General features: G+C 41.1%; 1 protein-coding gene across 3 annotated transcripts in view; it reads right to left on the bottom strand.

Moving 5' to 3' along the window:
• Positions 1–2,031: 2,031 nt before the first annotated feature.
• The window catches only part of srsf11 (serine and arginine rich splicing factor 11), a 35,945-nt gene continuing 22,389 nt past the window's right edge, over positions 2,032–15,587 (bottom strand). For all 3 annotated transcript variants that reach the window (XM_048539992.1, XM_048539993.2, XM_048539994.1), the window contains 5 exons: positions 13,429–13,557; positions 13,235–13,318; positions 9,554–9,667; positions 3,285–3,438; positions 2,032–2,937 (listed from right to left, as the gene is read on the bottom strand). In XM_048539992.1, the coding sequence (XP_048395949.1) occupies positions 2,734–2,937; positions 3,285–3,438; positions 9,554–9,667; positions 13,235–13,318; positions 13,429–13,557 (685 nt within the window). In that variant the 3' untranslated portion in view covers positions 2,032–2,733. The remainder of the gene's footprint in view (positions 2,938–3,284; positions 3,439–9,553; positions 9,668–13,234; positions 13,319–13,428; positions 13,558–15,587) is intronic.

Here is a 15,587-nt window from a genome sequence, read left to right as displayed (position 1 = left end):
TGCGCAAGTGTTGGAAAAGGTGCAGAGGAGATTTACCAGGATGTTGCCTGGAACGGAGGGAAGGTCTTACAAAGAAAGATTGAGAGAGCTAGAGCTTTTCTCCCTAGAATGACGAAGCATGAGAGATGACTTGACAGAGCTGTACAAAGTGATCAGAGGTACAGACAGAGTAGACAGCCAGAGACAACTTCCTAGGGTGGAGGTAGCTGTTATGAGAGGGTCATAGTTTTAAAGTGAGTGAAGGTAGATAGAGGGGAGACATCAGAGGTAGGTTCTTTACTCAGAGAGCAGTAGGGCTGTGGAATGCGTTGCTGGAGAGGGTAGTGGAGTCAGCCTCATTAGGGGCATTTAAGCAGCTACTGGATAGATAGATGGATGATAGTATAAAGCAGGGGTGGAGGTTAGATAGACCTTGGGTTTAGGGTAAAAGTTCGGCACAACACTGTAGGCCAAAGGGCCTGTACTGTTCTATGTTCTATAGTGTGAAATTGCATCCCCTCTCAGTCACCCAACGTAAAATGAATCGAGGGGGACTTGGATACATTTCTGTAGAGATAAGAGATTAGGGTAAGGTGACAAGTTTTTTTTTAAACTCTACCTAAGTTTGTTGAATGTGACGGTTTACCCATTTCTTTATCCCAGAATCAGCCTCCTGAACATTTTCTGAACTTGTTTCAATGCAAGAACTAGTTTAAGGTAATCAAAACTGTATGCAATATTCTAGGTACGGTCTTGTCAATGTTCTGCACATTTAGAGCAAAGCTTCCCTGCTATTATGCTTCATCCTCATCAATAGTAGAGTTCCACTTTGACTTTCTAATGAAATCCTGTTCCCACATGATGACTTCAGCAAGTTCACTTTTACAAGGACAATACAGTCCCCTCTGTACTACACCATCCTGCAATCACTTCATTCAAGTAATATTTTTTATTCTTCAAAGTGGACAACCTCCTATTTCCTTCATTTAACTTCATATGCCAGATTTGATCCACTATCTATATCCCTTTGCAGACTTTGTTTTTCTCATGAGATGCATTCCTACCAATCTTTATATACTATTTAACTCCTCTGCCATTTCCTGGTCCCCAATATTTCCCCAGCCTCTCTCTTCTTTTTTAATATCTTCCTGGTGTGTTCATCAAGCTTAAATGGCATACACAATTATTCTCCCCAGGGAATACATTAAGCATGACAAATGCTATTTTACCTTAGGTTGCACTATCAAAACCTAACTTTAAAAAGAACCAAACAACACAGTATTTTAACAAGTTTGATGAAGAATTGAGTACATTTAAAATTGATTGGAGCAAAGAGTTACTCAGATAAACATGCCTGATGCTGGAAGTTAATTTTATGGATTCAAGTTTAAGATCACCATCTTTTCGATTTCTTTTTTTATTAACTACTTTATAACATTGGATGCAGTCAACCCACAATATTTAAGTTTAGGCTAGGCTCTGAAAGCTGCGTAACAAAGAATAGCAAGCTGGCAATTTGAAAGTGAAGCGGGTATTAAGCATTCCAAACTAAGCATTAACATTTCCTGGCAAATTACAATTTAATCCTGACTAATGTGTAAACTATCTGTAAACTAATGTCTGAACTAATGCATAAACTATCATCTGCTCACACTTTCTGAAAGTGAACAGGTCTGAACAGAATCTGGCCACAATGTCTTCCAAATGGCACTGAACTGTATCATTACTATTAGTTGACACCTCCAGAACAGGCTGAAAACCAGTTTAAAAAAAAATCAATACTGGAAATGCTTTTGGAGAAATACGTGTCAGACTAGGATTTTGTTCCTCCAGCTGCATCCTGGAAATAAACAAAATGGGGGAAAGAAGTTTCATTAAAATTATATTACCTTTATTAAAGCCTTTTTAAAAATGAAAATTGCAATCCACCTTCACAGCAGATCCACAGAATTATTCTCCAAGTGTTACACCCGAATTAAAGTTTGACAAAACACTGAACATTACCTTGAAGATCTGACTATAGAAGCTCCAATGAAAATAATGAGCAGGATGTGAACCAGGCTTTAAAATAGCTTTTATTATCAAAGCTCACATGTAAAACAGAAATTTGTTTTCATAAACTGTACAAGACCATGGCACATTCTGCAGCCAAAATTGCTAACCTGACAGACCTGTCAGTATCAAGATAAAGAAAACTATTTTCCTCACAAGACCTTGCACATGAACTCCAGTTTGTGCAGATGCTCACTATTTGAAAACAGTGTGCAATACACGAGTGATAAATTGAAGAGCAGGAAATATCAAAGTACGTTATTTATTAGAGCTACATACAAAAGCAGACAAAGCCACTTAAAACTAAGAAAGCCAAATAAACAGTGAACTACGTGAACTCAAATCTACAGTCACAAGGCTCATAGGATATGTAACTATCTACATCAGTATTGGTTGAGTTTCTTTAAACAAATATTACACATTACTGAGGTTCCTACTCTTTTCAAAGGAGATCCCTGCATATATTTCAGAAAAAGCTTCTTACTGGCACACCAATCTGATGCTATTAGAAGTGCAGTTTCACTTCCTGAACCAAGTCTTCTGCACACCTCTTTCACAAACTGTGTTGAACAAGGCAGGTGCCAAAGTCACCACTTTCTAAATATAGAAAATATTATAGAAGGGCGACACTTCAATTCTGACAGAAAGCACTGCTAAAAATAATCACTTCACATTAGGAATATAAATCAGCTTTCACTAAGTTTATTCACTCATGTCCATGTCTTCTTCATGGTGATCATCGCCATTGACCTTTGACTCTTTAACAACATCAGTACTTTCCTTGTCACTCGGCTGTGCAACTTCTTTGAGTTTTGGGGACACTGCAGATTCAGAAACTCTCTGCTCTTCTTTTCTTTCCTTCTCACTGTCATATCCTTGTTCCTCTTCATCATAATCTCTTGTAACCTGCATGAAAGTAGGAAGCTTTGAAAACCATCTTTCAATAAAACCTAATTTTAAAAAAAATCAAAAGAACTTTGGATGCTGTAAATCAAGAACACAAACAAAGTTGCTGGAAAAGCTCAGCCTTCTGAGGAAGGGTCACCAGACCCGAAACGTTAACTCTGTTTTTCCCTTCACAGATGCTGCCAGACCTGCTCAGCTTTTCCAGCAACTTTGTTTTTGCTCAATAAAACCAACCCACGTAAAATCAACTGACAACAGTCAAGCACTCATTCTACTGCAGAAAAGGAACAATTCAAGCTAGGGAAAGTTCATACAGTGGAGATTATGCCAATTATTTTCAGATTTACCTTCACATCTCCTTTTTCACTCTCTGCCTTTTTCTCCCTCTCCTTCTCCCGCTCTTTGTCTTTGCTCTTCTTCTTTTTGCTAGATGATCTCTCCCTTTCCTCTACTTCTCTGCTTCTGTCTCTGTCTTTATCCTTTTTCTTCTCTTTCTTGTGCCTGGAAAATAAGTTGATCAAAAGAATTTCAATTATCTTGAAGATTAATCTTCTGACTTGAGAAGTAGAACAGTTTAAAGAGTTGGGCTTTATGGTGATGGTGGTCAGCAGGGATGGGTAAAGAGGAGAAATGTAAGGAGGCAGGAACAAAGCAAAATGAAACAGCCCCTCCATCCAAAAGAAACAACTTCAAAACGGTGGACAAAAATGCCAGCATAGATCTCATATTGAAGTGCGACTACAATCCTGAACCTTCTGTGATGGAAGCTTAAAATTTATTTGTTACAATGTAGTTTACTTCAGATTTGAGACATTGACATGTGGATTTTGGACTGTTATTGAAGGGACTTAATATGAAGTATTCCTATAGCCATAGTGATTTCTGAAAAACAACGCAAGTGCATTTCTGGCTTACAAATGGAGTTCTGTCATAGTGCATTAGGCTTTCAATTTAGAAAGCTCTGGAAATTCCTATTAGGCGAGACACCTGTAGTTTTGAAAAGATTTTCAGGTTCAGGTTGGCTTTGAGAATTCTTGACTGAAGCTGGATGTGTAAAACAGCTATATATGATGTAAGGAGACAGTTGAAAACTCTGGATGTGAGTTTGCTCGCTGAGCTGGAAGGTTAGTTTTCAGACGTTTCGTCACCATTCTAGGTGACATCATCAGTGAGACTCCGATGAAGCACTGGTGTTATGTCCCGCTTTCAATTTATCGGTTTAGGTTTCCTTGGGTTGATGATGTCATTTCCTGCATTGGTGATGTCATTTCCTGTTCTTTTTCTCCAAGGATGGTAGATTGGCTCCAAATCAATGTGTTTGTTGATGGAGTTCCGGTTGGAATGCCGTGCTTCTAGGAATTCTCGTGCGTGTCTCTGTTTGGCTTGTCCTAGGATGGATGTGCTGTCCCAATCAAAGTGGTGTCCTTTAGTGGGTCATGTCGTTTTGTGGCTAGTTGATGTTCGTGTATCCTGGTGGCTAGCTTTCTGCCTGTTTGTCCATTGTAGTGTTTGTCACAGTTCTTGCAAGGTATTTTGTAGATGACGTTCGTTTTGCTTGTTGTCTGTAGAGGGTCTTTTAAGTTCATTAGCTGCTGTTTTAGCGTGTTGGTGGGTTTGTGAGCTACCCTGATGCCAAGAGGTCCGAGAAAAACTAGACAAACTCTCAAAATAACAACACAGACAGCACAGAAGCATGGATAAAAAAAAACTTATCTGACCGACCATTAACAGACACTGAAAAAGCCGACTGAGGAAGAGGATTAAATTACAACTTCCAGGATGCGGACAAGATAGATTTCTTGGCAGCGCTAGAAACACTGAAAGACAACAAACTCACAGAAGAAACCCAGCAAACCATCAGACAGACAGTCGCACCAACACTACACAGGAAAAAGGAAGAAAACACACTCAATACACAAGAAAGGAAAGCCCTAAAAGGACTCAAAAAAAATAAAAACATCGTTATCCTACCTCTAGACAAAGGACGCTTGACAGTCATTTTAAACCGAACAGACTACATTGAGAAAGCGAACGCACTGCTTGCAGATACCGACACTTACAGGTGGCGATAGACCTGACCACACAACTAGAGAACCGAATCACAGCCTTACTCAAAAAACTTCAAAAATCTGGAGAATTAAACAAGAGAGACTTCCAAAATATGAAACCAGATGGATCCAACACACCACGCTTCTACGGACTACCAAAAATTCACAAACCAGGAATCCCCCTCAGACGCATAGTGTCGCTAACTGGAACACCAACCTACAGATTAGCCAAGGAACTACACCAAAGACTAAAACACCTAGTAGAAGACTGCTGCCACTCCATTCGCTCCACCCAAGAATTCCTGAACACCAAAGACACCAAGATAGAAGAGGATAAAATAATGGTCTCCTTTGACGTAACAGCCCTGTTCACATCCCTCAACATCAACCTGGCCAAAGAAACACTGACTACACTATTAGAAGAACCAAAGACACATACACCAGACACCACCAACCTCATCAGTAAGGACATCATCAAGCTAGTGGACCTATGCCTCACCACCCACTTCACTTTCAATAACAAAACCTACAGACAAACCAACGGTACACCCATGGGATCTCCGTTATCAGGGTTCTTAGCAGAGGCAGTAATGCAGAGACTCGAACAAACAGCTCTGCCAATCATCCAACCCAAACTTTGGGTCCGCTACATGGATGACACCTTTGTCATCACTAAACAAAACAAATTAGAGGAAACATTCAAGACCATCAATAATACCCTTACTGGCAGAACATTCACAAAAGAGGAGGAAAACAACAAACTGCCATTCCGAGATGTCACAGTAGAGTGAACAGTCAATGGGGAACTTCAAACCAGCGTCTACAGGAAAACAACACATACGGACCAAATACTGAACTACAGGAGCAACCATCCCAACACCCACGAACGAAGCTGCATTAGAACATTATTCCAACGAGCCACTAGACACTGCAGCACAGAGGAACTACGAAGGGCAGAGGAAAATCACCTATACAGCGTATTCAAAAAGAACGGGTACCCTACGAACACAGTCCGATTTCTCAGCAACAAACCGACAAAACAGGCCCAGAAACCATACCCACTCTCCCCTACATCAAAGACACTTCCGAAATGACTGCCAGACTACTCGGACCTCTTGGCATCAGGGTAGCCCACAAACCCACCAACATACTAAAACAGCAGCTAATGAACTTAAAAGACCCTATACAGACAAGCAAAACGAACGTCATCTACAAAATACCTTGCAAGAACTGTGACAAACACAACACTGGACAAACAGGCAGAAAGCTAGCCACCAGGATACATGAACATCAACTAGCCACAAAACGACATGACCCACTATCACTCATATCCTTACATACAGATGAGGAAGGACACCACTTTGATTGGGACAACACATCCATCCTAGGACAAGCCAAACAGAGACACGCACGAGAATTCCTAGAAGCAGGGCATTCCAACCAGAATTCCATCAACAAACACACAGGCTCCAAATCAATCTCCCATCCTCTGAGAAAAAGAACAGGAAATGACATCACCAACCCAAGGAAACCTAAACCGATGAATAGAAAGCGGGACATAACACCAGTGCTTCATCGGAGGCTCACTGATGATGTTACCTAGAATCGTGACGAAACGTCTGAAAACTAACCTTCCAGCTCAACGAGCAAACTCACATCCAGAACCTCAACGTGAGCTACAAATTAATTTGAAAATGAATTGTTTGAAGCTGACAGAATCTAAGCTCAGTTGTTTAAAAGCTCCAGGAAGAGCCCATCAGAATGCGAACGTGGGATCCGAAATCAATTAAATTACAGATTTGAAACATAGATTGTTTATCAATACAGCACAGGAACAGGCCCTTCAGCCTACGATGTTGTGCCAAACATGACACCAAATTAAACTAATCTCTTCTGCCTGCCATTGGTCCATATCCCTCCATTCCTTGCATGTTGTGTGCTTATCGAAAAGTCTCTTAAATGCTCCTATCATGTCTGCCTCCACTACCATATCTGGAAGTACATTCCTACCACTAAAAAAAAGTTACCCCTCACATCTTGTTTGAACTTTCTTCTCAACTTAAATACATGTCCCCTCCTTTTAGGGATTTCAACTCTGGTTAAAAAAAAAGTTCCTGGTCGTCAACCCTATCTATGCATCTCATAACTTTAAGAAACTTCATCCTCTGCTGTTCCAGAGAAAACAACCCATGTTTTTCTAGCCTCAGTGTTCATATCCCTCTAATCCAGGCAGCATCCTGGTAAACTTTTTTCTGCACCTTTAAAGCCTCCAGATTCTTTTTGTAATGTGGCAACCAGAACTGAACGCAATACTCTTAAGTGTGGCATGACTAAATTCTTTTAAAGCTGCAACATGACATCCTCACTCTTGTACTCAATTCCCCTACTAATAAACGCAAACATGCCATCAACTTTTTTTAAACCTCTCTATTTTCCCAGCCATTTTCAGGGAGCTATGGACTTGAACTCCAAAATCCTCTGGACATGAATCGTGTTCAGGGTCCTGCCATTAACTGTATACTTTTCCTTTATATTTGATCTCCCAAAGTGCAGCATCTCACCCTTACCTAGATTAAACTACATCTGCCATTTCTCTGCCAGATCCGCAACTGATCTATATCCCAACGTATCCTTTGACAATCTTCTATACTATCCACAACTCCACTGATCTTTGTATCGCCTGCAAACTTACTAACACATTTACATTTTTATCCAAGTAATTTATATATACCACAAATAGGTCCCATTTTGGATCCCTGCAGAATATCACTATTCATGAGCCTCCAGCCTGAAAAACACCCTTCCACCACTTCTCTCCGCCTTCTATGGACAAGCCAATTCTGAGTCCATGCAGCCAAGTCAATGGAGATCCCATGCATTTTAATCTTCTGGATGAGCCTACTCTGAGGGACCTTATCAAAAGCCTTCCTGATAGCCACATAGATAACATCCACAGCTCTACTCTCATGGATCTCCTTTGCCACGTCGTCAAAAAATTCAATCAAGTTAGTAAGACATGATCTGCTCTGCACAAAGCCAGGCTAACTGTGCCCAATTAGGCCACACTCTTCCAAATGCATGTAAACTCTAACCCTAAGAATTCTCTCCCATAGGTTCCCAAATACCGATGAGAGATTCACTGGTCTATAGTTGCCTGAATTATCTCCATTTCCCTTCTTGGACAAAGGATGGACATTAGCTATTTGCCAGTCCTCTGGAACCTCTCCAGCAGCTAGCGAGCCCACAAAGATCTTGGTCAATGCCCCAGCAACTTCCTCTCTCAATAACCCGGGGGTAGGTACCATTGCGCCCTGGGGATTTAGCCACCTTAATGCTCATCAAGAGACCCAACACCACTTGCTTCTTGATCTCAAAATGCCCTAGCATATTAGCATGCTCCACACAAATCTTAGTCTGCTTCATATCCCTCTCCTGGGTGAACAATGATACGAAGTTCTCACTTAGGATCTTGCCTACATCCTCTACCTCCAAGCACAAGTTCCCTTTATCCTTCTGCAGTCCTACCTTCTCCCTAGCTATTGTCTTGTTTTTAATGTATGTATAGAATGCCTTGGGATTCTGTTTAACGCAACTTGCCAAGGTCAGTTCATGGCTTCATCTTATTCTCTGCTTTCTTTATATTCCTTACAGGCCCTGTCTGATTTTAACTTCCTAAAACTTACATTTTATTTCCCTTTTGAATAAATTCACAACATCCCTCGTTATCCAAGGGTCCCTTACCTTCCCATCCTTATCTTTCCTCCTCACTGGAACATGCCAGTCCTGAACTCTCATCTGCAGGTCTTCAAACAATTCCCATGTATAATGTGGACATGCCTGATAATAGCTCCTCCCAATTAACATTCCCTAGCTCCTAACTAAAATACTAGCCTAATATGCCCTCCCCCAGTTTAGTACCTTGCCACAGAGAAGGGAATTCTCTCTCAGGTCTGGTTTGGAGATTAATGGATGTGCATTTTACCATGTTTGAACCATTTTTTTACTATCTTTAAAATTTAACAGATATACAAATATTTCAGTTTATCACATTATGGTCATTTTCTCTGCAAAAGCTTTTGATTTATTGTTAAAACCAGATCTGCGGCATTGCATGCTCATGTTTCAGTTATTAAAATCATAAAAATCTGTCAAACTTTATTTCAGTCTGGGATCAGACCTGTCCAGCCCATCACTGGCATTGAATCAAGTTTTGAAAAACCTAGTGAAGTAGTAGCTGCATTTTACTTAAAACCAGTGTGACTTGTAGTGTAAATGGCTTGCCCTCAACTTTGACAGCTCTCTTTTGAGGAGCGTGGTCACAACAATTCACAATCATCAAAACAGGGTTATAATAGGAAAACGAATTGGGAAGCACTATCCCAGCAAAATAACAATGCTGCCACTGTGCCAAACTATAATGGCAGACTGTCAGATCAGCAGATGAAACTGATAATGTGGGCAATTGCCCAGAAACACAATGTAAAATAATACAAATGCCCATCAAGTTGGAAAATATAAATATGTACTATTCAGATGCAATTCATCAGAGCAAAGTTTGTCCCATTTACCTTCTTGGGGATGGTGACCGTGACAGTTTACGTTTGGGTGACCGTGACTTCTTTGGGGACCTTGAAATACTCCTACTTCTCCTACGCCTTCGTTCTCTTTCTCGCTCTCTGTCTCTGTCAAAGGAAACATTTTAATTATAACATTCTATTAATCTTGTATAATCATCCTGTACTCAGGAACTATTTGCACAGTCCATCTTTCCTCAATTATATTTATAAACTGTTCAAGGTTTACAATTATTTCTAAAAGCAAAACTCATTTTCAAAACAACAAATCCTTGTATTGAAACAATTGAGATTTTAAAAAGTCTTAGCAGCCTTGTTTCCAGTAAAGTCAGATGCAGCAGCAGCCAGAGCATGGTAGAATAAATCTCACTTACCTCAGGGATTTACAGCCTTGTTTCCAACAGCAGAGTCAGAAGGAATAACAGCTGGAGTAACCAAAACCTAACTGGAAAGGTGGCGTCACAGGAGAACTGTGACCTGATTGGCCAGTAGGAAATCTGCCTTAAAAAGGACACTCCAGAACAAATAAATAAATTAACTAACTGGGATTAACTAACAACTTAATTAACCAAGTAGAGAAAGCTGGACAGCTGATGTGCTGTAGCTGTATGATGTGGGAGCTAACTGATTCCACTGTGAGCTGCAGTGACCACATCTGCAACAAGTACTGAGTTCTGAGGAAGGATCACCGGACCCAAAATGTTCACTCTTTTTTCTCCTCCACAGATGCTGCCAGACCTGCTGAGCTTTTCCAGCAACTTTGTTTTTGCAACAAGTGTTGGTTGTTTGAGGAACTTTGGCTCAGAACTGATGAGCTGAAATCTGAGCTTCAAACACTGCAGTACATCCAGAAGGGCGAGAAATACTTGGACGCTTTCTTTCCTCAGGCTGTCACACCTGGTAGATTAAGTACTTTGAATTCAGTCAGGTGATTGGAAACAGCAAAGTTTGACTGCAACTGAGGCAGGTAATTTTTTTGGACAATTAAGATAGGTAATTTTTGAATAATAAAGGAATTAAGGCTCATGGTGAGAAAGTAGCTAAGTGGAAATGAGACCATGAAAATTGTCATGATCTCACTGAATGGTGCAGCAGGCGCGAAGGATCCAATGGCGTACTCCTGCTCCTGGCTTTTATGTTCGATCTCTTACGGAGGAGGTTTAAAAAAGGGCAGGGGAAACTAAGACAGTTCTAACTACAAAACTGGGCAAGTGATGACCTCGCGGATTACCTACATGTGACTCCACACCCACAGCAAAGTTACTGACTAGGCGATCTCTGAAATTGCATCATAAGCTACTCAGTAGTAATAATTGCTTGAAAGTCTGAAAAAACCTGACTGGATCACCTTGCTGATTACGAAGCATCTCAGCTGATTTATCAGTACTTCCCCATGTTGAACATCACTTGGAGGATAGAGCGTGTTGCACTGGTTGAGGGATTTTATGTCAACCACCAAGTGGCTCAGCAACAGTACAACTGATTAAGCTGCTCAAGTTCTAAAGGACTCTGCTCCAAGACTGGATCTGCGCAGGTGGTGAGGGAACCAAGACAGAAAGACAATTTGACCTGTCCTCCCCAATCTGCCTGCTGCAGATGCATATGTCTATGACAGTCATCAGTAAGGCGGACGAGTGCGCAGTCCTTGTGGAGACAAAGTCCCACTGCCACATTCAGAACACCCTCCCCAGTGGCTTGTGTAGCACTAATCACCATGCTAAACAGGCTATGATCAGATTTGGCAATCAAGAGCGGGCATCCATAATATGCTGTGGGACAAGACCAGCAGCAGAATCATTTTCCAGTACAATCTGCAACCTCACGGCCTGGCATATGCCTGACTGTACCATTACAATCAAGACAGTATATAAACTTGGTCCAATGAAGAGCATCACAGGTGCAAGTCTTCAGCCAATTAAATTCACCCATGAGATCAAAAATGGCTGTAGGCACTGATTACCACAAAGGCTGTAGGTGATGACATTCGAGCAATACTATGAAGACATGTGTTCCAGAACTTTCCACACCCCTAGTGAAGTTGTGCACGTACAGTTACAACATTGCATCCAGCTGACAATGTAGAAAATGGCCAGTACACAAATAGCAAGACAAATTCAACCTGGCCAATGACCACCCCATCAGTCTACTCCTCAACATCACTAAAGTGATAGAAGGTATCATCAGCAGTCCAATTAAGCAGCACTTGCTTAGCAATAACCTGCTCACTGATGCCCTGTTTGGAGTCCACCAGGGCCACTCAGCTCCTGACCGCATTACAGCCTTGGTTCAAACAGACAAAAACAGATGAATTGCAAAAAGGTGAAAATTAATGCCGTTGACCCCTAAACTGCATTTAACAGTTTATGGCATTGAAGAGCCCTAGCAATATAGCAATTAACAGAAAATCAAGAGGAAACTCTGCTGGTTGAGCCATGGCCAGCAGAGAGGAAGATGGCTGTGGTCGTGTATGTCAGTTGTCTTTTCAGGAGCTCCTCAGTCAAACCAGATTCAGCTGCTTCATTAATTTGCCCTCCATCAGAAGTGGTACATTTGCTGATAACTGCACAATGTTGAGCAACATTTGCAGTCCATCTTCAAATGCAGCTAAACTTGGAAGTTATCCAAGTTTGGGCTGAAAAGTGGCAAATAGCATTTGTACTACACAAATGTCAGGCAATGACTATCCCCAATGAGAGAATTTAATCATCATCCCTTGATATTCAACGGTGTCACATGAAATAATCCCCACGATCAACATTCTAGGAGTTACCATTGACCAGAAACTTAACTAGACTCATCATACAAATGCAGTTGCAGAAAGAGCAGGTCAGAAAAAAGGAATTCTACAAGAAGAGTCTTATCTCCTGACTGGCCAAGCCTGTCCACCATCTAGAAGGCACACATTAGGAATGTGACGGAATGCTCCCCAATCATCTAATTAAGTACAGCTCCAACAACACAAACAAAAAACTTGACAACCCATTTACATGCACTCCCTCTGCCACCGATGCTCAGTCGCAACTGTTGTGCCATCTACAAGATGCACTGCAGAAACCTACTAATAACTTCCCCAACAGCAGCTTCCAAACCCACATCCACTTCTATCTATAAGGGCAAGGGCAATAGATACATGGGAACACCACCTGCAAGTCACTAACCAACTTTGCTGGAAATATAGCGTTCTTTCTTCAACATTCCTTCTCTCCCTACATTGTTGGTCTAATTCTGAACAGAGACCGCAGCAGTTCAAGGCAGCGGCTCATAGCCAGCTTTCTAAAAGCAACTAGGAGGGTTGGGCAATAAACGTTGGCCAGCCAGTGACACCCAAATTCCACAAATGAACAAAGAAAAAAAGTTAGTGGGAAAGATGGCACTTCCTTCAATCCTACATACAAATTGGAATTACTAAACTTTGTCTCCACCTGGAAAATAGATCTTGATATAGACTAAACACCACATTTCTACCTCAAAGTTCAATACCAATGAGCAACACAAAATATTGGACCTAATTTTCTTCCTGAAGTTCTAAAGCACTCTGTCAAAGACTACAAAAAGAATGCTGCATGGACCAGAAACTCCCAACCTGAAGAAATACACACCTCTCTTAACAACCTGCTTGTGTTGTATTTTTTTTAAATGTAGCTTTTTGGTTAAGTGCCCCACTTGAATGCATACCTGCTAGGACTTCGAGACCGCCTGGCCGTGCTATAACTTTTAGGGGGTGTTTTTGATCTTTTTTTCTCTTCCTTCTTTTTCTCTCTGCAGGGAATATAAAATTTATGCTTAACAACAGCTGTACAAAGTCACTTTAAAATCCATGTTAAAACGTAGATACAGGTACCAAACAGCAAATCAAATCTGCAACAAACCTCGATTTTGATGTACTCCTAGACCGCCTTCGCTCTCTTGAGCGCGATCTTCTTCTTCTCGGACTTCGTGATCGCCGTCTGCTCCTAGACTTTGAATGTGAACGCCTTCTAGATCTGCTCCTGGACCGCCTGTTAAAAGCAGGTTGTGTCAATTATTCAAAACAAACCTATCATCTAACAATACAAGCTGTACTTAAACAATAGATCTGAACAAACAGCCAAAAACCTTTAAAAAAAGAGTGCTCTAAAACAAATTTAAGAACAAACTGAGTTGTATTTAAGAGTTAAACGTGCAGTTCAAATGTAAATCTCAAAATGACGTTAGATGGAATGCTACAAAGTGAAGCATTTTCTAAATATAGTCTGACTTTTAATAAAACAATGAGAGCGAAGTCATACAATCTGGGAAACTAAAGGAAGGGAAATGAAACTGTTATATTAGTGAGAAGTGAGATGTCAAACTAAAGACACATCTAGTTATCTGGGTGCCCTTGTACATGAATCACAGGTTACTTTACATACAGCAAATAACTGGGGAAGTTAGCAGAACATTGTCACGCCTTACACAGGATATCGAACAAGAGATTTTGGTTCATTTGCACAGGCACTGGTCAATCCTGGAACATAGCATACAATATTGGGAAACTTATTTAAGGAAGGATGCAAACGTGTTGGAAGCAGTTCAGAGGAGGTTTATAGCTATAATCATCAAGTTCATAGATCATAGAATCCCTACAGTGTGGAAACAGGCCCTTCGGCCCAACAAGTCCACAGTGACCTTCAGAGCATCCCACCCTGATCCATTCCCCATAACCCACCTAATCTGCACATCCCTGAACACTATGAGCAATTTTGCATGACCAATCCACCTAGCCTGCACATCTTTGGGCTGTGGGAGGAAACCGGACCACCTGGAGAAAACCTACGCAGGCACAGAGAATGTGCAAACTCCACACAGTTGCCTAAGGGTGGAATCAAACTGGGGTCCCTGGCACAATGAGCCAGCAGCACTAACCACTGAGTCACCGTGCTGCCCCTAACCACTGAGCCACCATGCCTGATGTATTCAGACTGGAATTGAGTCCTGAGTTTAGAAGTGTAAGAAACAACTTGACGGAGAAGATCCTAAAGTGTCTTGACAGGATAGATGTGGAGATGTTTCTTCTTATTTCAAAATCTAGAATCAGGGTCACTGTTTAAAAATAAGTGATCGCTTACTGAAAACAGAAATGATGTGAAATATTTTCTTGGAGGGCCAGGAGTCATTTCCTGAAAAAGGCAGTGAAAGCAGATTTGCAGAATCTTTAAATAATCTTAAAGGCAGAAGTGGAGAGGGGTTCTTGGTAAGCAATGTCGTAAAATGTTATCAAGGTAGAAGGAAGTATGGTTTTGGTGTTACAATCAGATTGACCATGATCATAAATGCAGAGGAGGCTTGAGGGACTGAATAGCTTATTCTGGCTCATTATCACCATGCCAGTGAGAGTTCTATCGTCTCAGGCCTGGGATATCACTGCAGGTGCTCCTAGAACTAACCACCTCCACTCCTTCATTAAGTCTAAGCCTGGGATGTTCACTGATGACTGCACAATATTCACCACTATTCGTGACTACTCACATTGCAAAGTAGCCCATGTCCATATTTAGCAAGACCTGGACAACATCCACTTCGGAGCTGATGAGGACCAAGTAACATTTGATCAACACTGCCTCAAACAAGAAAGAATTGATCCATCTCATGATATTCAGTGTCATTATCATTGCTGAATCCTTGGCTAACATAATCTTGAGGATTACCATTAAAATAGAAACTGAATTGAACCAGCCACATAGGCAGAGAAACAAAAACAGAAGTTGCTGGAAAAGCTCAGCAGCATCTGTGAAGAATTAATGTATCGGGTCCAGTGACCCTTCCTCAAGGCTGAGACTGTTTGGCTAAGAGGTAGAAAGCAAAGTGGGAAGCAGAAGAGAATTTTTTCCACCCAAAGGCTGGTGGAAGTATGGAACACTCTGCCTGAAAAGGGTGGTTGTCTCAGAAGCTCACAAAACATTTAAAAAGTATTTATTCACTTGTGTTACCATAATTTTGAGGGCTGTGGGCCAAAAGTTGGAAAACAGGACTTGTGTAATTAGATTTTTGTTGACCAGCACAGGCAAAA

This window comes from Stegostoma tigrinum, chromosome 8 (assembly GCF_030684315.1).
Source record: "Stegostoma tigrinum isolate sSteTig4 chromosome 8, sSteTig4.hap1, whole genome shotgun sequence".
NCBI lineage: Eukaryota > Metazoa > Chordata > Chondrichthyes > Orectolobiformes > Stegostomatidae > Stegostoma > Stegostoma tigrinum.
The sequence above is the reverse complement of the archived record's forward strand: the minus strand, read 5'-3'. Positions and strand labels throughout refer to the sequence as shown.